This window comes from Anguilla rostrata, chromosome 18 (genome assembly GCF_018555375.3).
Source record: "Anguilla rostrata isolate EN2019 chromosome 18, ASM1855537v3, whole genome shotgun sequence".
Taxonomy (NCBI): Eukaryota; Metazoa; Chordata; class Actinopteri; order Anguilliformes; family Anguillidae; genus Anguilla; species Anguilla rostrata.
The window spans coordinates 26,857,308-26,880,475 of NC_057950.1; the positions used below are offsets into that span (position 1 = coordinate 26,857,308).

General features: G+C 49.1%; 1 protein-coding gene across 1 annotated transcript; it reads left to right on the forward strand.

Annotated features, from left to right (window-relative positions):
- The first annotated feature begins 327 nt into the window (after positions 1–327).
- Positions 328–19,087, forward strand: ism1 (isthmin 1). The gene is made up of 6 exons (XM_064317460.1): positions 328–1,707; positions 11,656–11,877; positions 12,315–12,564; positions 16,172–16,315; positions 16,693–16,782; positions 17,384–19,087. Exons 1-6 carry the CDS (start codon positions 1,570–1,572, stop codon positions 17,899–17,901), a joined length of 1,362 nt encoding a protein of 453 aa, XP_064173530.1. The 5' UTR covers positions 328–1,569; the 3' UTR covers positions 17,902–19,087.
- Positions 19,088–23,168: the final 4,081 nt, after the last annotated feature.

Genomic DNA, 23,168 nt, shown 5'->3' on the forward strand with positions numbered 1-23,168 from the left:
ACGGACTCCTTAGGCACTTGGCGGTGGCAGTGAGCAACATGCAACAGGTTAACAGTCTTTACACCCTGAGGGGGAAAAGTTTGCCAAGCACAGACCCTTTCAAAATAACATGTCTGAAACGCAGGGTGTCATTACCGATTGCATTTCAAAGGTCTCCTGGTTTGTTTTAGTTTTTTCACGCACATTTCTCTTCACGCACATATTTTTTTTATCCAACAGTAATTTTGATTTCAATTGTAAATACGTCAGTACACTCTTAATTAAAAAGGCAGTGCACAAATGGACACAAACAACAGATTTGAGAATTAAAACCCGGCACATTACTACATTGTTTGGCCTACTTGAAATGCCTGATGACTGTGTCTGATGATTCCTACAATCGGCACAGGCGCTCGAAACGGTTCTTGAAGGGTTAAAAACGGGGGGAGGGGGACTTGACAGCAAACCAGCGGAGGGGAGTATAAAAAACATTAGAGAGAACTCGTACGACACAAACAGCGCGTGTGTGACTGAGAAGAGCCGTTTACTTGCACGCAAAGAAGCGCGCTTTGCAACTGTGCAAACTTGGAGAGCACACGAACAGCCAGACAGGACTGAACTTCTCTGCACGAACGAACTGGACAATTGTCGGGACTCTATGGTGCGTTATTGGAGAAACTCCCAAAAACTGGACTATATAAAGGTGTTTTTAAAAAAAATAATAAAAATAAAAAACTGGCTTGAAAAAAGGGTTAAACTGGAGAAGTAGCCTAAACTATTGATAAAGCGGTGCACGGTAAATATAAAGACATCTACAATGAGTCCAAATCTAGCCTGCCATGTCAACAGAGAGCAAAGATAGGTAAACATGGAACTTCCACGTTAAGAGAAAGTCGTTGGATGAAGCAGAAGAGCAATGTGGCAAAATTACAAGCTGAACAGGAGTGCAACAGTGAGGCTCTGGATCGAGTGAATGTGAAATTTACCTGGACTCTATCAAAGAACAAACTTCGCCTGGTGAACCTGTCATCCGTCATTTATTGCTGTTCATATAACTGCCTCTTCACGTGCTGTTCGGCAGCGCCAGCCGCTGTATAGAAGTCTAGGACACGGAGTCTTCTACTCCACTATCAATATTGATAAATTGGCCTGAATAACGATTATTAGCACTTTAGAATCTGAGTAGTCTCGACTACTGGAATGTCAATGGATCTAAAGGCACCGTGACACTACCTGGATAGCCTATTTATATATATTTTTTAAACATTTGTGGTAAACAGCCTGTTTCACATAATTAATATTATATCCTAAATTGGAGCACATGCAAGCCAAAAACCAGATTAAGGAGCGTCGTCATCTCTGCACACGGACTTGGTTGCAGATTTTAAGACCCAAATTAAAGTAGTGTTTATTCAATTTCCTGAGATTTTTCCCCTTAATTTTGTCATTTCGAACCCCGAAGTGGCTCCGCAGTGGTGTTGCGGCTCCTCGTCCGCGGCGGATCCGGAGATCGGAGTATCTGCAGCGGGAGGAGGCAGTAGTGGAACCCCTGTTCCAGCGCAGGGTCCCAAAACCGGTCGGGTGAAAAGAATGGTTCGGCTAGCAGCAGAGTTTCTATTGCTATTGGGACTACTTCTCCTGACTTTGCACATTACGGTGTTACGGAGCAGTCCGCTGCATTCTGGAAATGGGACTTTGAACCGAGATCAAAGCACGCTGCTCCCAGAGGTAGGTTTGGTGTTTAGGCTATTTTTAAAATCAAAATTGCATGGCATATGCGTGTTGCTTTTCACATCAATGTACGTCAATCTGAAGATTTCAGATATAATTAAATGTTGATTTACTGAACTGTCACAATTTCATGTAGGCCCAGCTTACTCGTCGAACAGTAGGTGAAGGTTTTGATAAATTTTACCTATTCTTTTTTTAGCACACTTTATGTTATATAAATTATTATGTTATATATTTATATATACACTGTAATGAACAGCTAGCCATCTGTCGCTTGGTGCAACATTGGCTACAAGATCCTCTCACACACACACACACACATATACATATATATATATATATATATATATATATATATATATATATAGTCCATATTTTATATTTTAAGATATTGTGCCGAGTTGACACCTTTGTTTGCCTTAATTTTGGCGCACCGCTCTCTTAATGATCAGAGGTAAATTCGAAGGTTGGTGCCTGCGTACCTTCAGGAAGGTTAAAAGTTTTTTTCTGGGAATTCTGCCAAGGTCGGACTTCCATCAAGAGCACAATAGCCTATGAGAGCACAGTCGTTCGCAGAAGTTAAAGCACCGTCATGTTACAGTTCTGTGGGAAGTGATTTTCCGTAAATTGACACTGGTCTAAACATGCTTTAATAGCCTATCAGTTTCACAATTCGTTGGCACACGTGGGTGGGTGCAACTAGATGCGCGTGGTGTTTTAAAACCTACAATGTCTGACTTTGTTTCAGGCTACTAATAATAGGCTATTATTTTATTGCTACACTAATGAGTAGGATATTATGTAGGGCACCAAGTTGAAAAATGGTTTGTTAGACAGTAGGCTAGCCACATTATGTCATTTCTGTGCCAAAACAATTTTAAGTAGTGAAAGACATGGGCATTTCAAAGCGTCAAATGGCTTATCGGGTGGTGCTGTTTGATGTCGAGGAAATCTCTGAAATTCGATTGTGGTCTTTGAAAATGAAAAATAGAACCATATGCCGGAAAAACGGGCTTGTAGAGACCCTCAAATACGGGCGCCGCACATAGGGAAACTCGTGGCGGGTATTATGGGGTTAGACAAGGGAATCCATTACTGAAAAAACACAACAGTAAAGAGGATGAACAAACAGTTGCGCAGAAATATCTCAATCTCAAAAGGAGGCAAGGTTTAAGGTTTGGCTAGAACGTTTACAGTAACGGTGACGCAAAAGACTGAACTAGAAGAGGCTTTGGAAAAACGCCAGCAAAGTGTTCACAAATCTATCACTGGGGGCGGTGTTTGTTAAAAGTTGCATTTCGTATTCATCGTTGTATGTTCACTGAAAAAAACAGTTGTTAATATATCAACGAATTTCAGTTGTGAATCGTTGTGAGCTCATGCATGTCGTTGTTGCAATAACGAGTGATACTGATGGTGATGGACAGAGGACAATCAAAGTACTGTTGCTTAATCGGTGACTTGTGTTAAAATACCAAGGCCGGCCCTGACCACACGGGAGTAGACAGGCACGTTTTCATTGGAAGGCAGCTGCAATGGTAATAAGAAAAACGCAACGGCATTTTAGTCACCTCTTAGGAATGATTTGACGGGAAAGTGTGTAGTTCTGACCAGTCAGGCAAGCGAAGTGCAGTGAATTGCGTATTGCCCATGAGCAGCGAGAGGTGAGAATTAACATCTTGGGTGTTGGCCTTTGAACTTCCAGAGACAGCCCCGTATTTCCATATGTGAATATCACCTGAGTCAAAACAGCAGACGGGAGCAAGCAGTGGGTGTAAATAGCGTATTGTATTGAAAGATGTTAGCGAAGAGGCTAGTTTTCACTGTTACTCAGCGCTTAACAGACCAGTAAAGGCAATCGATTACGCAGTGAACACGTCCCTTGAATCTGGTTGCTTGCGTCTGAATTGTGCACGGGCACATTTGAGCTGAGCCGTGTTTGACGGGGGTAGATCTGAGGGGGCGGGCAGAGGCTCAGGTTGCTTTGGCATTTTACTCTGCTGGCCTCTAGCAACACAGGGCATGCCAAATACCAGCATGTCAACAGTGCAATGCATTTTGGGTACCGCTTTAGATGGATTCAAACATCACTGACTGTAAGGAGTTTTTTTTTCATCTAAAAGAAGAATACATTTGGCATCACAGACACCAGCATTGATGGATGTAGGATATGTAGGCAGCACATGCTAACCACACGTCAGAAAGCATGCTATTCAAATACATTTATTGCTATAAAATTATGCTGTGCTTTGTGTTTAGCAAAGTGTTGTCTATCTCATTGTATGTAAATATAGCCTAACCTTTCCAAATAAAATATTAGTTTGGTTTAAAATAAATCAGGGATAAATATTCCCCCCAAAAATAATTTTTTTTATAATTGGCAACGGGTCTGTTTTTCCATTGCCTATAGACACAGGAAAAATAGATCCTTGTTACTTCTAATAATCTGCCATTTTTTGTGAATGTCTCCATGCCATTAACTAGAGTTTTTTTTTGCGTTTCTGTGTTGACTGGGCTGAGACTGGCTGTAGATATGACTGGGCGGGGACTGGCTGTGATATGACTGGATGGGGACTGGCTGTGATATGACTGGACGGGGACTGGCTGTGGATATGACTGGGCTGGGACTGGCTGTGGATATGACTGGGCTGGGACTGGCTGTGGATATGACTGGGCTGGGACTGGCTGTGGATATGACTGGGCGGGGACTGGCTGTGGCTATGACTGGCTGGGACTGGCTGTAGATATGACTGGGCTGGGACTGGCTGTGGATATGACTGGACGGGGACTGGCTGTGGATATGACTGGGCTGGGACTGGCTGTAGATATGACTGGGCTGGGACTGGCAGTAGATATGACTGGGTGGGGACTGGCAGTAGATATGACTGGGTGGGGACTGGCAGTAGATATGACTGGGCTGGGACTGGCAGTAGATATGACTGGGTGGGGACTGGCTGTGGCTATGACTGGCTGTTGACATGACTGGGCTGGGACTGGCTGTGGACATGACTGGGCTGGGACTGGCTGTGGATATGACTGGGCGGGGACTGGCTGTGGATATGACTGGACGGGGACTGGCTGTGGATATGACTGGGCTGGGACTGGCTGTAGATATGACTGGGCTGGGACTGGCAGTAGATATGACTGGGTGGGGACTGGCAGTAGATATGACTGGGTGGGGACTGGCAGTAGATATGACTGGGCTGGGACTGGCAGTAGATATGACTGGGTGGGGACTGGCTGTGGCTATGACTGGCTGTTGACATGACTGGGCTGGGACTGGCTGTGGACATGACTGGGCTGGGACTGGCTGTGGACATGACTGGGCTGGGACTGGCTGTGGCTATGACTGGGCTGGAATGGGCCAGAGCAAGAGAGATTTAAGGAAGACATCAGCCCTTGTGGCTCTCTGGGACCAGGGCTGGGGAGATATTTAGCTCACAGAACCATCCTTGAGCTGTAGGGGGTGTCAGAGAGGTGAACTACACCAGGGGTGGACATAGACCCACAGATGGCAACGCAGATAGCTCCTCATCTTTTCATCAGCCACCCCTCCACATTTTATGTCCAACAATAATAAGCCTCTTAAGTTACTTTTGCCACAAAGAAGAGCACTGCATATATCTCCTGGTGCAACAGTACCATGACATACTGTATGTTGTTTTCTTACTGGGATCTGTCATGAAAAAGCATGCCAAAATTAATGCAGTGGCAACAAAACATGCTATGCTGAATCTCAGTGGTAAAGATCACCGTTGTCATCCTCATTATTCTCTCTTCCCCTCTCTCTCTGTGTTTTGGCCGTTTTCTTATTCTGCCTGTTGCTGGGCGACACTCACTGCCGGCATCAACCTGTCATCTGGGTGCGCTTGTGACACCCGGTGTGAGCCTGGAGGCGAGGGACACGCCCTGGGGCAACACACAGCGGGAGCAGGGCTGATAGCAGCCGCTCTAAAAACCGGCACCGTCCAATCACCTGCTCTGAGATCACAGGCCACTGGGGACTGTAGTCCTTCCGCAGACTGCTGGGCCAGAGGGAAGCCCAGCCGGCTCGCATGACTCTGAGCCAGATGGCGCTAAAACGGCCTCTCCATGCCCTGTGCGACAGTAGCACACACACACACACGCACGTGCGCACCGAGAACTTCCAGATCCAGGATTTAGGGTTAAAAGGGGCCTAGGATCAGCTGGCTTTTTGTGAGGTTTCTTAGATACCTGCTGCTGCTGGTTTTAAAAAAAAGTATTCTTAGTGCGCCATTGAAGTGTCTGTGCCTGTGAGGGTTTGATGGCGTGAAAAGATAAAAATGAAAGCTGATATGTGGGTGTTGCTGGTTTCGCCCGGATATGCTGGCTACTGGAAGTATGTCTTCCTGGACTTTCAAGGATGTGAAATATGGTGACGTGTAGCTGTTGTTTAGTCTCAGATTACTTGTGTGCATGGACTTTCATTAAAACGGGTGGCTGAAACACCTATACTGGAGCCAACCGCACTGGCGCTACTGAGCAACGTCTGTCGACAACACAAGGAAGCGAGCTTCAGAAACGCAGCCTGCTTTTGGCCGCTTGGCGCAGTTAATGCGTCTGAGGATATGTGCGTGCGGAATGAGCAGAGAGCAGAGGACTTAGGAAGAAACGGCGGGTCAGAGCCGCAGAGGACGCTGTACAGCACGTCCCTTTGAGAGCCCCCCCGGTCGAGCGGTGGTGATTTATGGGGGGGGGGGGGTGTGTTAGTCTGAAGCAGCGGGAAGCTGCCTCCACACCCCCGGGAGAAAGAGGCCCTCTCAGACGACTCCTGGTGTTCAGAGTACAGCCAAGGTGGGGAGGGTGCGCAGTCTCCCCCCCCGCCCCCGCCCTCGGAGACGTGGTCACTGCCAGGTAAAGTCGAGAAATGGCTGCAATCGGTTAAGAGGTTTGTGTTTTGTGAAGAAAGACGGTTCCCAGAGGAAGCTCGGAACAAAAAGCCTTCCTTCAAAAAGCATCTGCGCTTTTTGTGTGACTTTCAAACCAGTGCATTTAACAAGACCCGTCGATGTGGAAGAGAGGGTTCCTTCAGCACCACGAGAAGATGTATCGCATCCTTGTGAAGCCAGAGAGAGAGGTGCTCGCTGCTGCTAACTTCAAGATGAGCATTGGAAGATGAATCCTTTGTATGTGGATTGGCACACACACACACACACATGATATGGGTGGTACATTTTCTGATTTTCTCAACGCTAGGACAAGCTGATTTTTTCCTTGCGTTTAATTCAAGTAGTGGGTGACGACAACTAAGGACGCTAGTTAATTACTACTGATGAAAGGAGGGAGGAAGTGAGGCAGCGAGTGAGAAAGACTGAAAGCAGGAAGGGGAGGAGGGGAGGGGTGAGTGTTCATTCATGGTTTTTAAGGAGGCCCTTGGGAGGCCCGGTGGAACAGGATGAGTTGAAGAATGGCATGTTACCTTTGATCTCCCAAATTAAGAAGCATTCTTCAGGGGAGGCATCAGTGGGGAGTCAGCTAATCAGGGACTGACCGTGAAATGCCTTATTCTTTATTCACAACACCCCCCCCCCTTGGTCTATTTGCATGTCATTACCCTCTGTTTCCATGCCTTGAAAAAAGAAAATGTTCGTTGTCGTAAAATTTCCTTTTAATTGAGCCGCTGATGAGGAGAGGGAAGAGGTACAGGCAGCTGATTGGACCCTGACTGGTAATTTATTGGAAACTGAAGAATGTGAGGACTTCAGGCTAAGATTAATAGCGCCGAGTGCTGTGCTCGTTTCCGTAATGAAGCGCTCCTCCAGGGGCAGCACGTTTATGAGAGGAAGAAGAATCTACAGAAGTGAAGGGATGTATCATCTATAAGTGAACACACGTGACCATGACCAGGCGCAGTTGTTTTGTTTTTTTTGATCCAAGAGAAAAATCAAATAACGACTAGATACTGGAAACGTGCAATTAAGGCTGGGCAATATGCTGCAAGGATAATTGTCGAAACCAATAAAGATCATTCTTTTTGTCCTTTTTTAATTGTACCTGATGCAGGAGTCAATGTGCAAACGTCAGGGGCTGCATGAAGTGCTTCAAACGAAAAGACACCACTTATCTATTGGATGTTGACAAAACAGCCAATCAGCAGCAAAGCTGTGCAGCTTCCTTGTGCTTGACAAAAATACATCACATGATCATATACAGGCTGTACAAGCTTGCTGCTGAGTGGCTGTCTTATCAACACCCAACAAATAACAGTGATGATGTTTCTTTTCTTCTTTCTTGGAAGCATTTCACACAGCCTCTGAAGTTTGGAGTAGAACTAGAAAGATAAAAAGACTAAAAAGCGATACACCACATAGTGGCGATGACCTTTATTGCATTCGATAATTATTGTGGAAGTACGGTATTATAGCCCAGCCCTACGTGCAATATACTCAAAACTGGAAAACTAACGGTGAGGATCAACTGAAGTGCTAAACTGGAGGAGGGGGGGGGGGGGGGCTTATGGGCAGTGAACCAGTGCATGGGTCTCACTAGGGAACTGCAGCCTGACTGCCACACACCCTATGGCTAGCCTACTGTTACCCTAGCCTACTTTACGTAAAGGGGGCTGGGGGCAAACTAGGTTTTTAGTCAGCTGGATGTGGCAGCTGTCCCTCAATGCAGAGGTAGATCTGAACGGCCTGCGTGGTGGAATCCCATAAACAGGAGCCCATCTAACAGGTGACCGACTTTAGGCGTCCGTGGAGACTGCCAGCTCTTAACTTTGAAACCCAACGCACAGCTGTAGAATTTCCACAACCCCCCCCCCCCCCCATAAGACATGAGAAAGTGTGAAGGATGAGTTCAGACGGTTTATGAAGAAGATCAAACGGGAGGCGAAGGGCAAAGTTTGCATTCCCGTACGTAAATGTAATATAAAGCCGAACGAAAGAGCGGGGTTATGAAGGATGCCTGTGGATTCATGTGGAAACTATGCAAAAACATACGGTGTCTCCTTTTATAAGATGTATCTGTTTTCCCCCTTCTGTTCAGTTACTGGAAGCTCACGGATGTGAACAGTTTGTGATGTATTATCTAATTTTTCAAAAGGCTGTTTTTTGTGCCGATTAAAGTGGAAACTATATATACATATAGGAATGAGGTGGAATGGGGGGTTTGCAGCATGAATGTTTCACCAAAAAAAAACTGCAGGAACTGTGTGGTACTATGGAGTCAGCATGTACCAAAATCCCTAAGGAATGGTTCCAGCACGTTGTTGAATCCATGCTGTGAAGAATTCAGGCAGAAGGGGTCTTACCCAGTACTAGATAGGTGTACCTAATACATGGTCACTGAATGTATATATATATAATACCAAAGATTACCCCCATTTTTAGCCTCTGTCAGTTCAGGTTTTTGAATTTAGCCTAGCGTAGCCCTCGCGGCTCTGAACAGTAGACCTTAGGGTTAATGGAGGAGCAACCCGAAGAGGAAGCTTTATTGCATGCAGATCGGAGACCTGTCTCCGTAGATGTCTCCATGACTCAGGCACACCCCACGTACAGTCAGAAGAGGTGCAGAGGTCACCTCTTCTAAAATGACTACCATCCGTCGGGATCAAAGTTCCTGCCGCAGTTGCCGACCTAAATCAAAAGGGCTCTCTGTGCCTGTTGGCCCTTAGGTCATAAAAGATCGCCTCGTTTAATTTATCATACGCGCACATTTCATATGTGTACATTTTAAATGTAGCCATTTTCCTTTACAGCTTTTGAGTGCTGTGATGTATGACAAGCAATTTGCCATCTAAAATTACAAGTGGCCTACGCTTTAAGTGCCTCCATTGGTTAGAATATTCATAATTTACAGGAATGCTGTGGGACTGAGCAATGTCAGTATTGCTTTAAAGACAGAATATGGGTATTCCAAACAATGTTACGGAATTGCAGGCAGATTGAATATGGGCCTTTTTTAAAAGAAAACTGTCTAAGTTGATTTTGTATGTTTATACGCCAGTTCCCATTGGCACCTATGAAGAAGTTCAGCTGTGTGTCTCAGATAAGTCTTATCTTCTGTGCGTGAGCACGTTTTCTTTATGCTAGCCCACGGCCGAGTTGAAACTATGTATGCAACCGGCAATCACACTTAAGAGGGGAGATTCCGTGCTTTCAGTTCTTGGGTAAAACAGAAAAAAGCATGCACACACACACACACACACACACACACACACACAGACGGAAAATGAAGGGGGAAAAAGCGAGACTGATGATGTGCTTTGATCTCGCTGTCTGCTGTGTAAGTATAGAACATAGCTGTCTGCGTTTGGATGCTGCTGTAAGTGGGGTGTAATTGGCCGCTTCTCTGTACGTACGACAGGGAGCGCGCGCCTCGTCTGTCCTCAGCCATGTATTTACGTCCCCTCGCAGACTGCCGTCAGCCGGGAACGTCGTGTGACAAGTTTCTGCAATGCTGCTTCAGCCGTCAGTGCGAAAAGCCCGTGGGATTCTGGGATTGAGGAGCAGGATCATTACAGCTAGGGCTTAAGGCCAGGCATCAAAGGCCTGAATACTTTCCTTAAAAGAAACATGGGAAACCATGATTTGTGATAAAAAAATTTCATTACCGATGACTGATATTCCATGCACAAGGTAGCATGAGCAAGCTAACGCGATCGTTGAAATTAAATTGTGTGTTTCGTAATGTGTTGTACTCGTTGGGTCATCGACACACAGTTTATGGGTACTTCTCAAATTTATCCACGGGTTGGGAATAACGTAAACTGCTGTGGTTGAATAGTAAAGCACGCTAGTGGCTCTACAAGCAGAACGCACTGCCGCTTGCTAGCTGCACGTAACGGTGTTAGTTCTTCCAACAACAACCGGGAGAGTGAAGATGACTCAGGGGAGATAGACAGATAAAAAGCATGAGAACAATATATTCATTGTTCCTGAATCTTTTATTTTGCTGCAGCTTAAATTATGAATCACAGTAAGTGTTTTGTTCATGCCTTACATCGTACTGGTGAATTAGGCTGCAGTAGCGCAGGAGCAGTGGATCTCTCATGGGGGTAATTGAGTAATCTGAAGAAGGATTGGCTACAATATTCTGGTGTAAATTAAGGAGTGGAGACTGTTTGGGGAGGATCAAATGAGTATTGCATAACCAGTGGTGGTTATTGATTCCCCTCTAAGGGATAGAGTATCCCCCTGGTCATGTGATGTGGGGTTGACCCCTTCCCCTGCTGCGTGAGCCAGGTTTCCCTTGGCTCCACCTGTCCCAGGAGACCCACGGTTAGATTTATGATTTGGGGGGGGGTCACAGTCACAGCCGTTTGAACTCCTGTCTTTCTGAAATATTATTCTAGTGCTGCTAAGTGGACACTAGCAGTCCTTCTAGTCCTTCTAGCAGGACACATAATAGCTTTTATCTGCTCAAGGGTTTTTGCAGGGCTCTTGGTTTTATTTTTCCAAGGGAGGTCAGAGTTTACATCATTCCTGGTCAGAGTGAATCCATGTTATATCAGGGGTATCAAACATAAGTACTGGAGAGCCGCGGCATCTGCAGGTTTAACTCCAGTCCTGGAGAGCCACAGTGTCTGCAGGTTTAACTCCAGTCCTGGAGGGCCTCAGTGCCTGCAGGTTTAACTCCAGTCCTGGAGGGCCACAGTGCCTGCAGGTTTAGCTCCAGTCCTGTTAGGCTGCAATGTTTGCAGGTATTTGTAGTTTCTTTTTCAGTCAGAAGGTCTTGAGAACAAGGTGTGTGGACTCTTTAGCCAATCAATGACTGAAATGAATCATGGGTGCTGAAACACACCAATACCAGCAGACACTGCAGCTCCCCAGGACTGGATTCTGATACCCAGGTTTAAGACAGATGATGAGATGGAGGTGAGACATTCTGCTGCCACCCCAAGAGTTCAGTTTGAGCCTTACCTGAGCCGTAGAAGGGAAACGTAACCGCACGTGATGTAACCGTCCATCTCGCGTCCCACAGAACAGCCTCAATGCAGAGAGTGGCTCCTCCTCCCCGCTGTTGCCTGGCGACCGCCACCCGGCCACCCCACGCCGGGCGTCCCAGCAGCCCCTGCCCCAGCCGCACCCCCAGTCCCACGCCGGAGCCCTGCAGCGGGACGGGCCGGGGGCCTTCCTGCTGGACCTCCACAACTTCCCCGACCTCTCCAAGGCCGACATAAACGGACAGAACCCAAACATTCAGGTGACTTGCATGTTTACAGACATCCCTTTTGCCTAAATAAGAACACACACGCTGCATACAGGCTTTTCCATGTTTTTCAAAAATGTATTGCAGTCAATACCCTGTATTTATCATATGAAAAAATGTGGTGACATTTTGTGGCATTCTTAACTTCTCTAATTATTTCTCTTTTTTCTCTCTCACACCCTCTTTTCACTGTGATAAAGACTTAAGCTAACTGACTACTGCATGAATGAATAATCTGTAAAAGCCACAGAAATCGGGGTTAAGGTGGCGAGTGATGTGTAAACACATGCTGAAAGTTAAAAAATGAGAGAGATGGTTGAGAGGTGTATGTGGGTTGTCACTGACCCCTGGCCTTTGAACACTGGTCCTCAGGGGATCAGGGGGTACGCCGGTCCGCTCACCCCGTCAGATGGGTGTTCCTGTGTCCTCAGGTGACCATCGAGGTGGTGGATGGGCTGGAGGGGGCGGAGCCAGAGAAGGGGCGGAGCAAGGAGAGCAAGCCCAGCTGGGCATCGCCCAACTGGAGGAACTGGTGGCAGCGGGCGGTCACCGCCCGTCGCCCCGACGACCAGGACTACCGCTACGACGGCAACACGGACGACAGCAACTTTCTCAGACCCCTGGGCGACTGGGACCACAGGGGGTCCCCGGGGGGGGCGAGCAAGGCCCAGACTGAGTATGGTGAGTGAGAGGGAAGGGCAAGAGCTTGTGTGTGTGTGTGTGTGTGTGTGTGTGTGTGTGTGTGTGTGTGTGTGTGTGTGTATGCGTGTGTGTTTCCTGAAACAGGCCTGTCTAGCCTGCATGGTCTTTAGCCTCAGCCATCCCCCTTATGTGTGATCACGCTGCAGAGACGATCTCATGGTATTCCTTTTCCCTCTCTTAATCACATGGGTTTATCCCCACGGAAACAACCGCCGCCATTATAGCTGGGCACCAGGTCCTTATAAACCCCCTGGGCTCTGATTGCACATTACCCCCTCTGTGTGCTGAAGCCGGTGACTCAGGGTTCAGGCCCAGGCTAGGCTAAGCTAGGCTAAGCTGTGGTGGTTTGGCCCAGGCCAGATGCCTAAGGTAGGTTGGTAGGTTGGTCATTGTCTGATATTGTGGCCTGAGTCAAAACACCAGTTTATCTAGGGCAATTCTCTCACCTGCAATTCAGTCATCCCTTATATCCCTTAAATTTTATACGTATAGCACTTTTTACGGAAAACTCTCGCAAAGAGGCTTTAGAGTAACAAGAACAAAAAATTGCAAAAAGAACACATTCTCCTCCCCAGTAATCTACATCAACTAATTAGGCACTGATGATGATTGGCAGCAATGCTCCCACACGGTCACCTGCTGCGTTAAGTGCATAGAACCACAGCGGACATTTTTAGTGTTGACAGGGAGGTTTTTTCTATTTCAAACAATGGTAAGTACACATAAAAAATGCTATATTACCTGCTCAGAAATAGTGTAATAGAAGTAGACGTAAAATATGCAACAATATTACAAGCACAGATACTTGTTGTACGTCGCTCTGGATAAGAGCGTCTGCTAAATGCCTATAATGTAATGTAATGTAATGAATAAGATTAATCATAACAATGAAATGGTTTACGGTAGGTAGGCTCATAAGAAATGAAAGCTGGGCCGTCTGGGTAGTGTAGAGGTATAAGCACTTGCCTACCACCACAGAGACCCGGGTTCACTCCCCGGCAGTGGTACCTCCGGCTTGGTCAGACATTCCTATGAACACAATTGGCAGTGTTTGTGGGTGGGAATCCGGTGAGGGTATGAGTCCTGATCGTTGCATCAGCGACTCCTACTGGTTGGTCGGGATGCCTGTTCAGTGGGGAGGGGATCTGGGGGAGATAGCATGAACCTCCGCACACGTTACGCTCTCCCAGTGAAACTCCTCGCTGTCAGGTGAAAAGAAGTGGCTGGCGACTCCACATGTATCGGAGGAGGCATGTGGTAGTCTACACCCTCCCCAGACCGACAGAGGATAGCGCATCGACCAGGACTGTGATACACACGGGGAATTGGTATAACGACTAAATTGGGGAGAAAATGGCAAAAAAAATAACATAAACAGCTTAAACAGATGAACTCAAATGAAATAAAAATGCAAGGTTTAAACTTTGATTCAATTTGGTACAGTGTCAGCAAGAATAACTTTTAAATCAGATGTAATTGATTTTCCTGGTAGAGCAAATTAAATTTGCAAAACATAATTGGCTGTCTTATCTGTTGACCTTATCTTAATGTGAGTCAGTAGAGTCTGTGGCACCTATTTTTGCAGAATATCCCTACCATTTCTTACATTCCCATTTAAAAATGCATGTCATTTTGGATTATACTTTTCCATGTAGAATATTTGCACTCTATGCACATGTCAAATCTCGTAACGGATTCTTTCTAAACCAGTGGTTCTCAAACTCGGTCCTGGGGGACCATTGGGTATGCTGGTTTTCATTCCAACCTCAACTGCAATCCCAGAATTTTAAAAAGTTGTTCATTTTTCTTAATTAGGTGCTTTTCATGTTTTAGAGCTGTGGTCTCCAGTCTTATCCAGAAAGGGCCAATGTGGGTGCACACACATTATTCTACTAATCAACCTCAAGTGTCTTTGCTAAGCACCTTGATAAGAGAATCAGGTGTGTGCACCCACACTGGCCCTATCTGATATCTTTTATATAAGGATATAATTTGATCACTAATTGTATAATTAGCCAGGTGATTGCGACAGTCCGGTCCCTACAGTGACCCCATGGGGATTCGGATGGTAATGCAAGCTGAAATCATTTTGGGGCACATGCTGAATTTAAACTGGTGTCCATAGTCATGGCAGTAATTACACGTGGTGACAGTGGTGAACTGGACCAGAGCCTAAATTGCTGTCCCAGAATTCAGCAGGTGCTTGCTTACTATGCTGATGCCACAATGTCATGATATCAAATTGAAAGTGTGCAGTGAATGGAACCGGCTGTATGCATTAAATGTGCTTTGGAACTGTATTAAGTCAGTCAGTGTTTCCTGAAATTATATATGTATCCGTAAAGGGCCTGAAGATTTTTGGCCAGTATGTTTTCACATTCAGCTATAAAAGCTGGCCCCAGTTTCCCACTGCAAGGCTACAGCTGAGGATTCAGATACAAAGCTATCAGGGCCAGAGCCTGACAGTACTGCTCCAGTTCCAGGGCCAGAGTCTAACAGTACTGCTCCAGTTCCAGGGCTCAGAGTCTGACAGTACTGCTCCAGTTCCAGGGCCAGAGTCTGACAGTACTACTCCAGTTCCAGGGCTCAGAGTCTGACAGTACTGCTCCAGTTCCAGGGCCAGAGTCTAACAGTACTACTCCAGTTCCAGGGCTCAGAGTCTGACAGTACTGCTCCAGTTCCAGGGCCAGAGTCTAACAGACTGCTCCAGTTCCAGGGCCAGAGTCTGACAGTACTGCTCCAGTTCCCAGGGCCAGAGTCTAACAGTACTACTCCAGTTCCAGGGCCAGAGTCTAACAGTACTACTCCAGTTCCAGGGCTCAGAGTCTGACAGTACTGCTCCAGTTCCAGGGCCAGAGTCTGACAGTACTGCTCCAGTTCCAGGGCCAGAGTCTAACAGTACTACTCCAGTCCCAGGGCTCAGAGTCTGACAGTACTGCTCCAGTTTCAGGGCCAGAGTCTGAGAGTACTGCTCCAGTTCCAGGGCCAGAGTCTAACAGACTGCTCCAGTTTCAGGGCCAGAGTCTGACAGTACTGCTCCAGTTCCAGGGCCAGAATATGATAGTACTGATCCAGTTGTGAGTCATTTGAACTTCCTCAGCACTGACTCATGTTTCCTCAGTCACCAAACAGGAATGCAGGGCATGAATCAGAAAGCAATCCTCACAGGGATGGAAATCAGAAGTGTGAATTTATGTGGATGTAAGAGTCAGATGGGTGTGTGTGGCCGTGTTTGTCCATTTATCTGTCTGTAAACTTGCGTGGGTTTTTGTGTCTGTTTATCTCCATGTGTGGGTTTCTGTAGGTTTGTGTGTGTGTGTGTGTGTGCGCGTGTGTGTCTTGGTTTCAGAAAGAGTAAATGTGCAAACAGGGCCCAGTCTTGTGCCAGCCAGTTAGAGAGGTATGCTGATTATTTTCTGGTGTGGCTGGCCTCGACCTGAGGTACCAGCAACATGTAGATCCAATCACCACTGGCCTGGACCTGGCAACCTGTTGACTCACACTCTCTCTCTCCTTTCTTGCTCCTCTCTCTCCCTTTGTCTCTCTCCTGTCTGTTTCTGTCTGTCTCTCTGTCCCTCCCATCCAGATTACATTGATGGAGATGGGGACTGGAGTTCCTGGTCAGTGTGCAGCGTCTCCTGTGGCAACGGCAACCAGAAGAGGACCAGGTCATGTGGGTACGCCTGCACGGCCACCGAGTCCCGCACCTGCGACATGCCAGGCTGCCCAGGTCAGTCCAGTGTGTGTGTGTCTGCGCAGGTGTGTGTGTGTGTGTGTCTGTGTATGTATGTCAGTCCGGTTTGTGTGTGTGCGCGTGTGTGTGTGTGTGTGTGTGTGAGTGAGTGAGTGAGTGAGTGAGTGAGTGAGTGAGTGAGTGAGTGAGAGAGAGAGAGAGAGAGAGAGAGAGAGAGAGAGAGAGTGAGTGAGTGAGTGAGTGAGTGAGTGCGTGCGTGCGTGCGTGTTAGTCCAGTGTCGCACACAAACTCTGCTGCTGTGAACATACCCAAGGGGCAGTGTATGTCCTTCTCCACCTCTGCTGTTCTGTTCTTCATTGTTGCACAAAGATTTTCCTGACTGGAGTTTACTTTTCTTTTTTTTTTTGCATAGGAATCGAAGATGCCTTCAGGACGGCCGCCACAGAAGTCAGCATCCTCGCTGGAACAGACGGCTTCAATGCCACAGAGCTGTTTGGCGTTGGTGAGCCCCGCCCCCTTCCCCTCCTCCCTTTGTCTCTAAACATACACAGACCCATTTCCAGTTAACCAGTCTTCTGGTCAATCTGTCATCTGGACAGCTGATTCTTACACCGTCAAACAGAGAGACACACACACACAAGCGCGCGCGCGGCATCTGCGTCCGCACAAACATTCCAGAAGCCCTCTTAACATTCCGGAGTTCCGCAGCGTGTGACATTCCGACGGAAAGATGAAAGCCGGGCGGTGGAACAGTGCAGCATTCCGCTGTCCGAATCCGCTCTCCCCCTGCGCCCGATCCCAGAAGCACCCTCACGCACGCCTCCCTCCTGCTTTCTGCCCCTTTACCCTGTTAACTCAGATGCACGATGCAAAGAAAACTTCCATTCAGCTCTTAAAGCTATCTGGATAATTAACAACGGCTTCCCTTAGTTGCCTTTCCAATGGAGGTGGCATAAATCCCTGTCACTCCAATGCAACTGAGAACTCTATTGGGAATAATACCATATGTGTGAAATGTCGAATGTATATATATGATATATATGATGATGTGCTGGCCCAGAAAGAAACTTTCCCCTGAGGGCGGTGATGTTAATGCTTCGCAGATACGGACAGCTGTGAGCGCTGGATGAACTGCAAGAGCGAGTTCCTGAAGAAGTACATGCTGAAGGTGGCCAGCGACCTGCCCTCCTGCCCCTGCTCCTACCCCACGGAGGTGGCCTACGGCTCGGCCGACCTCCGCGACCCCGCCGCGGGCCGCGACTTCCGCTGGAAGGATGCCAGCGGCCCCAAGGAGCGGCTGGAGATCTACAAGCCGTCGGCGCGCTACTGCGTCCGCTCGGCGCTCTCCCTGGACTCCACCACGCTGGCCTCGCAGCACTGCTGCTACGACGACGGCATGCGCCTGGTCACCCGCGGCAAGGGCGCCGGCTCGCCCAACCTCATCAGCACCGAGTTCTCCGCCGACCTGCACTACAAGGTGGACGTCCTGCCCTGGATCATCTGCAAGGGGGACTGGAGCCGCTACAACCAGGCCCGACCCCCCAACAACGGGAGGAAGTGCGCCGACAACCCCCCGGACGAGGACTACCACAAGCAGTTCGAGGAGGCCAGGGAGTTCTGAGGGGGGGGGAGATAGAGGACTGAATTAGTGGGGATGGGGAGCTTGGCGAACAAAGCCACCCGCGTTCCTCAGAGACGATCCCGCCCAAAACAGGAGGGGTGCGGCGTGGCTCCGGGGCGGCTTTCATTTGGATATTACCCAGAATTCCACAGCGAAACCGAGGCTCCCCCCCCACCGCGCTGCCCAGTTTAATTTGAATTCCTCTCTCCGACAGCAGAAAGGGAACTCCTGTTGGCTTCAGTGACAACGACGAAGCGCTGTCCAACTCTTCATGCTGTAATTTCATAAATCTTTCAGTGCTATTCAAAGCAAAACTGTACGCGGACTTAATTATATAACTTCTCTTTGGAAAATGACTCGTTTGATATGTCAATCATTGGGCGGACTTCAAAGGGAGGGATCATTTTAATTTGTGTTGCACAAAAGGGAAAATAAACTTCGCCGAGGACCTTTTTGGACGGCGACTGTTAGCTTCGTCTTTGTCGAGCTTTTAGATGATGTCATAGTGGAATATGAGGAGAGTCGAATGGAGTGATGTTACCAGTAAGGTTCCAGATCTGCTCTCGTTCTGCGATGATGTTAATGCATTGTTTCCAGGGCAGTTCTCTGACACAATCAACGGGGGAACGCTGCCACAGTCGTTCAATTTCATCTTTCATAAAGGGATATGGCACATTGAACAGCCAGAGCAGTCTGGGATTTGCCTGCAAGTTCCTTACAGTCAGGGAGGCAATGTTATTTTTTTGTTTTGTTTTTAGTTCAAAAAGTCTGATCTTGTCCTGGTGCATTTGTTTGGCTTCAGTATTCAGGTTCCTAGGCAAGGTTATATGCTTGTTTATTTAGCATGCACCATTTTAAAAGAAATAATCTACAAGCCTGTTCGTTTTCTTGTATAATTATTATTTTTTTGCTGGTCCAGGCCCTTTTTTTGCTGTAAGAAAAGAAATCCCATTTCAATTATTTTTGTAAAGTATTTATTGATCAGTAGTTTCTGTGCATCTGATTCATTGGGTCTGCTTACAGGATGTGGCCCATATTTCGTGTACATAAAAGGACATCTGGGCTACATGCTACATGTAAGAGGAGGGGCTGCTGGGACATGAATGTTTAAATAAAAACCATAAATGGAATTGAACATTAAAATGCCCCCATGCTGTTCTATACACATTATACCTGTGAAACATTCTGCTATAGCATCTGATTTTATTCTTTTTTTTCCCACTCCTACTTTACAACCCCGTCCTTGATTTTAAGGCTAAGTTGACCTGGTGTTTAGTTGACATCATTAGTCTTGACAGGAAATATTAATCCCATCAAGTCAAGCCATCTAACAGCTGATTCTGTTGCACAAGTTTCTTGGTTCCAATCCCACACGATGGAGCAAGCTCACCTTTAGATGCAATTCGGTGCATCGAGAGAATCTCGTCTCCCATACAACGTGGCTCAAATTCTCCGCCTCTGTCTGACAGGAATAACTGAAATTCTCCTCTAATTTCCCCGTGAACGCTCTCTCTCTCTCTCACACACACACTAACACTAAGGATAGAAAGGCTTTTGCTTCAACCAGGTCATGGTAAACGCCTGCGGTTATCCTCTCCCTCTGTAAGTGTGTTAGCCGTTGTGTCAGAGTGAGCGACCGTCGCTCTGCGGAGAAGCCACTCTTCTAGGGTTCTTCCACCTGCTCAGCCATGGTCAGAGCGCTCTTACATGTATACGGCAGCACAACCGCTCGTCCACTTAGATTCAGTCAGCACTCCAGATTCTGTTCCTCAGCATCTGTATTTATGAACAGTGCAGTCTAAAACACGCCTTTCTTTTAGGTTGTTAGGTTTTCTTATCCGGCAGGTCTGCAGGGTTCATGCTCAGGCAGTGGGGCTGCCTTGGTTCTGATCCACGATCATGGTTCTGCTCACACGTAGACTCTCGCACACATTCACGTGTAGAATCTTCCTCTTGGTGAGGAAGCCCCTCGGTTCTGACCCGTGACCATGTAGGCCGGGCCATGGTCCTGTTCATGCGCAGACTCTTCCTCGTGACGAGGAAGCCCCAATGCTCCTCCGGGAGGCGACTCGGAACGCACTGGAGGGTGTCCCATCAACCTCCCCGACTTCCTGTGCGCCCGTCCCGTACATCCAGAGCGCTCTTCCGTCGTTCCCAAAAACAGAAAGAGGAGGGCTTGTCATTTTCTTTCATTATGTCAGAGCACATCAGGGTCAACCCACCCCCCTTCATGACTGGCACATCCACAAGGTTAAAACGCTTCTCCCCTTGAGACCTTTGGATGAGTTTCTCCTAGCCCCCTAGAAAAACAGTGACATGGTTGTTCAAAGGAAAGCTTTCAATTTCCTGTATATAACATAATCTATATATAACAGCTGTCTGTCTATGAATCCATATCTGTTCCTTATAGCTGCCTGTTAAAAGCACATCTGCATGGAGGATGCCATTAGAATTTCCTAACAGGTAAAGGCCCGCCCTTTATCCCATCAATCCAAGAGTGAGTTGTGAAAGCCAGGCTCTCCAAAAGGCGGCCTTTTTTTTCTTCTTACTATGATGTGTCAGGGCTGTGGGCGGCGGCCTCTGGGTGGCTCCTCCCCTTTCTCTCTCCACCAGGCACCGCCCCAATAAGCTGAATAAGGTGTTATAGGGCCAGACTACAACAAAAGGCCACGCCCACACCGGCCCTGCTTGGACGAGGGCGGCCGGCCCTGCCCTCGACGGACACTGTAGGAAAGCGTGCAAAACACAGCCTTTGGGTTCACAGGCGGTATAACCAGACGAGACTGGTTCTGTCAGGGCGCATTAGGGTTTACGAGCAAGGCCCAGAGCTTAGCGCTTAGCGCCTAGCGCCCAGCCGCAGTGTCACGGCCCCCCGGCCCCCCCGCGCCCCCCCCCCCCTCGACACGGCGCAGATGTGGCGAGCTGTTTTTAGCCCCGTCTCTCTTCCCGCTGCTTTATGGGTGGTGTCGCGCGCTGCAGGAAGCGTCTGACCGCAAACGCCTCAGGGTCCTTACAGCTTGGGGGGGGGAGGGGAGCGCGTAATTAGAGGGCCGCCTCTCCGTGTCTTCTAATCTGGGGCCCGGCTGACCCGGAGCGTGGGGTTGGGGAGCCTGACCGCCACCGCGGCCCAGCTACCGGGGGGCCCGGTGGGGCTCTGCGGGGGGTAAGGGAGGGGTGATGGGGGGGGTGGGGGCAGAAGCATGCCAGAAGCACAGCTGAACAAACAGGTCAAGTGACTGCTGAGCCAAGAGCAGAGCCTCATTTAACCCCTACCGCGAGATGGGGGGAGGGAGCGGGGCAGCAGGCAGAGCTTCACAGGGGTAAACCGTGCTGAGCGCTCACAGAACAGCTGTACACTGAGCTCAGCTCTCACAGAACAGCTGCAGACTGAGCTCAGCGCTCACAGAACAGCTGTACACTGAGCTGAGCGCTCACAGAAACTGTGCTGCAGGTACAGCTGTAATCTGGGGGAGAACTAGGGGCTTTGAATGCAGGTCCAGAAGCTGGTGTGATGGAAACTGTACAGGTTTAATGTGCACAGTGTGCACACGCATGCACGCACACACACGCACACACACACACACACACACACACACACCCGTTACTGAAGGCGCTCTGAGTGCAGATGCAGAAAGGAAGGTTGTGCAGCCCTGTGTTTGAGCTCTTCGGGACAGCCTGCACTTTGACCCCCCCATCCCTTGGTTCTTCTCCTCCGGTCGGAACGGACTCGTACTGCAGCGCTTCAGTCCTCCTGTGGGACGGACTCGTGCTGCCCCGCTTCAGTCCTCCTGTGGGACGGACTCGTGCTGCCCCGCTTCAGTCCTCCTGTGGAACGGACTCGTGCTGCCCCGCTTCAGTCCTCCTGTGGAACGGACTCGTGCTGCCCCGCTTCAGTCCTCCTGTGGGAACGGACTCATACCGCACCGCTTCAGTCCTCCTGTGGAACGGACTCGTGCTGCAGCGCTTCAGTCCTCCTGTGGGACGGACTCGTGCTGCCCCGCTTCAGTCCTCCTGTGGAACGGACTCGTGCTGCCCCGCTTCAGTCCTCCTGTGGAACGGACTCGTGCTGCCCCGCTTCAGTCCTCCTGTGGAACGGACTCGTGCTGCAGCGCTTCAGTCCTCCTGTGGGACGGAGTCGTGCTGCCCCGCTTCAGTCCTCCTGTGGGACGGAGTCGTACTGCCCCGCTTCAGTCCTCCTGTGGGAACGGACTCGTGCTGCCCCGCTTCAGTCCTCCTGTGGGAACGGACTCGTGCTGCAGCGCTTCAGTCCTCCTGTGGGAACGGACTCGTGCTGCACCGCTTCAGTCCTCCTGTGGGACGGAGTCGTACTGCCCCGCTTCAGTCCTCCTGTGGAACGGACTCGTGCTGCCCCGCTTCAGTCCTCCTGTGGAACGGACTCGTGCTGCCCCGCTTCAGTCCTCCTGTGGAACGGACTCGTGCTGCAGCGCTTCAGTCCTCCTGTGGGACGGAGTCGTACTGCCCCGCTTCAGTCCTCCTGTGGGACGGAGTCGTACTGCCCCGCTTCAGTCCTCCTGTGGGAACGGACTCGTGCTGCCCCGCTTCAGTCCTCCTGTGGGAACGGACTCGTGCTGCAGCGCTTCAGTCCTCCTGTGGGAACGGACTCGTGCTGCACCGCTTCAGTCCTCCTGTGGGACGGAGTCGTACTGCCCCGCTTCAGTCCTCCTGTGGAACGGACTCGTGCTGCAGCGCTTCAGTCCTCCTGTGGGAACGGACTCGTGCTGCACCGCTTCAGTCCTCCTGTGGGACGGAGTCGTACTGCCCCGCTTCAGTCCTCCTGTGGAACGGACTCGTGCTGCCCCGCTTCAGTCCTCCTGTGGGAACGGACTCGTGCTGCAGCGCTTCAGTCCTCCTGTGGGAACGGACTCGTGCTGCACCGCTTCAGTCCTCCTGTGGGACGGAGTCGTACTGCCCCGCTTCAGTCCTCCTGTGGAACGGACTCGTGCTGCAGCGCTTCAGTCCTCCTGTGGGAACGGACTCGTGCTGCACCGCTTCAGTCCTCCTGTGGGAACGGACTCGTACTGCAGCGCTTCAGTCCTCCTGTGTGGGACGGTCTTCAGCTTCACACCTCACCTTTTCAACAGCTGTCAAAAAATGCCTCTTCCCCCCCCCCCCCAAACTCAAAGACTTGTTCGCAATGTAAACTTTGGCACCCCGCACCCAAGGTGAATATCTGCAGTTGTTTGTTTTCGCGGTGTTGTGGGGCGGTGACGGGGACCGTCCCTCTGTGCGTGGCGCTACCCAGGCGG

What these genes read in the sequence shown, in the direction of transcription:
- ism1 (XM_064317460.1), top strand. Translation starts at nt 1,570, where the DNA reads ATGGTTCGGCTAGCAGCAGAGTTTCTATTGCTATTGGGACTACTTCTC. An exon ending in CAAGGCCCAGACTGAGTATG is followed by an intron (nt 12,565 to 16,171) that starts GTGAGTGAGAGG and finishes CCTCCCATCCAG; the next exon opens with ATTACATTGATGGAGATGGG. An exon ending in CGACATGCCAGGCTGCCCAG is followed by an intron (nt 16,316 to 16,692) that starts GTCAGTCCAGTG and finishes TTTTTTGCATAG; the next exon opens with GAATCGAAGATGCCTTCAGG.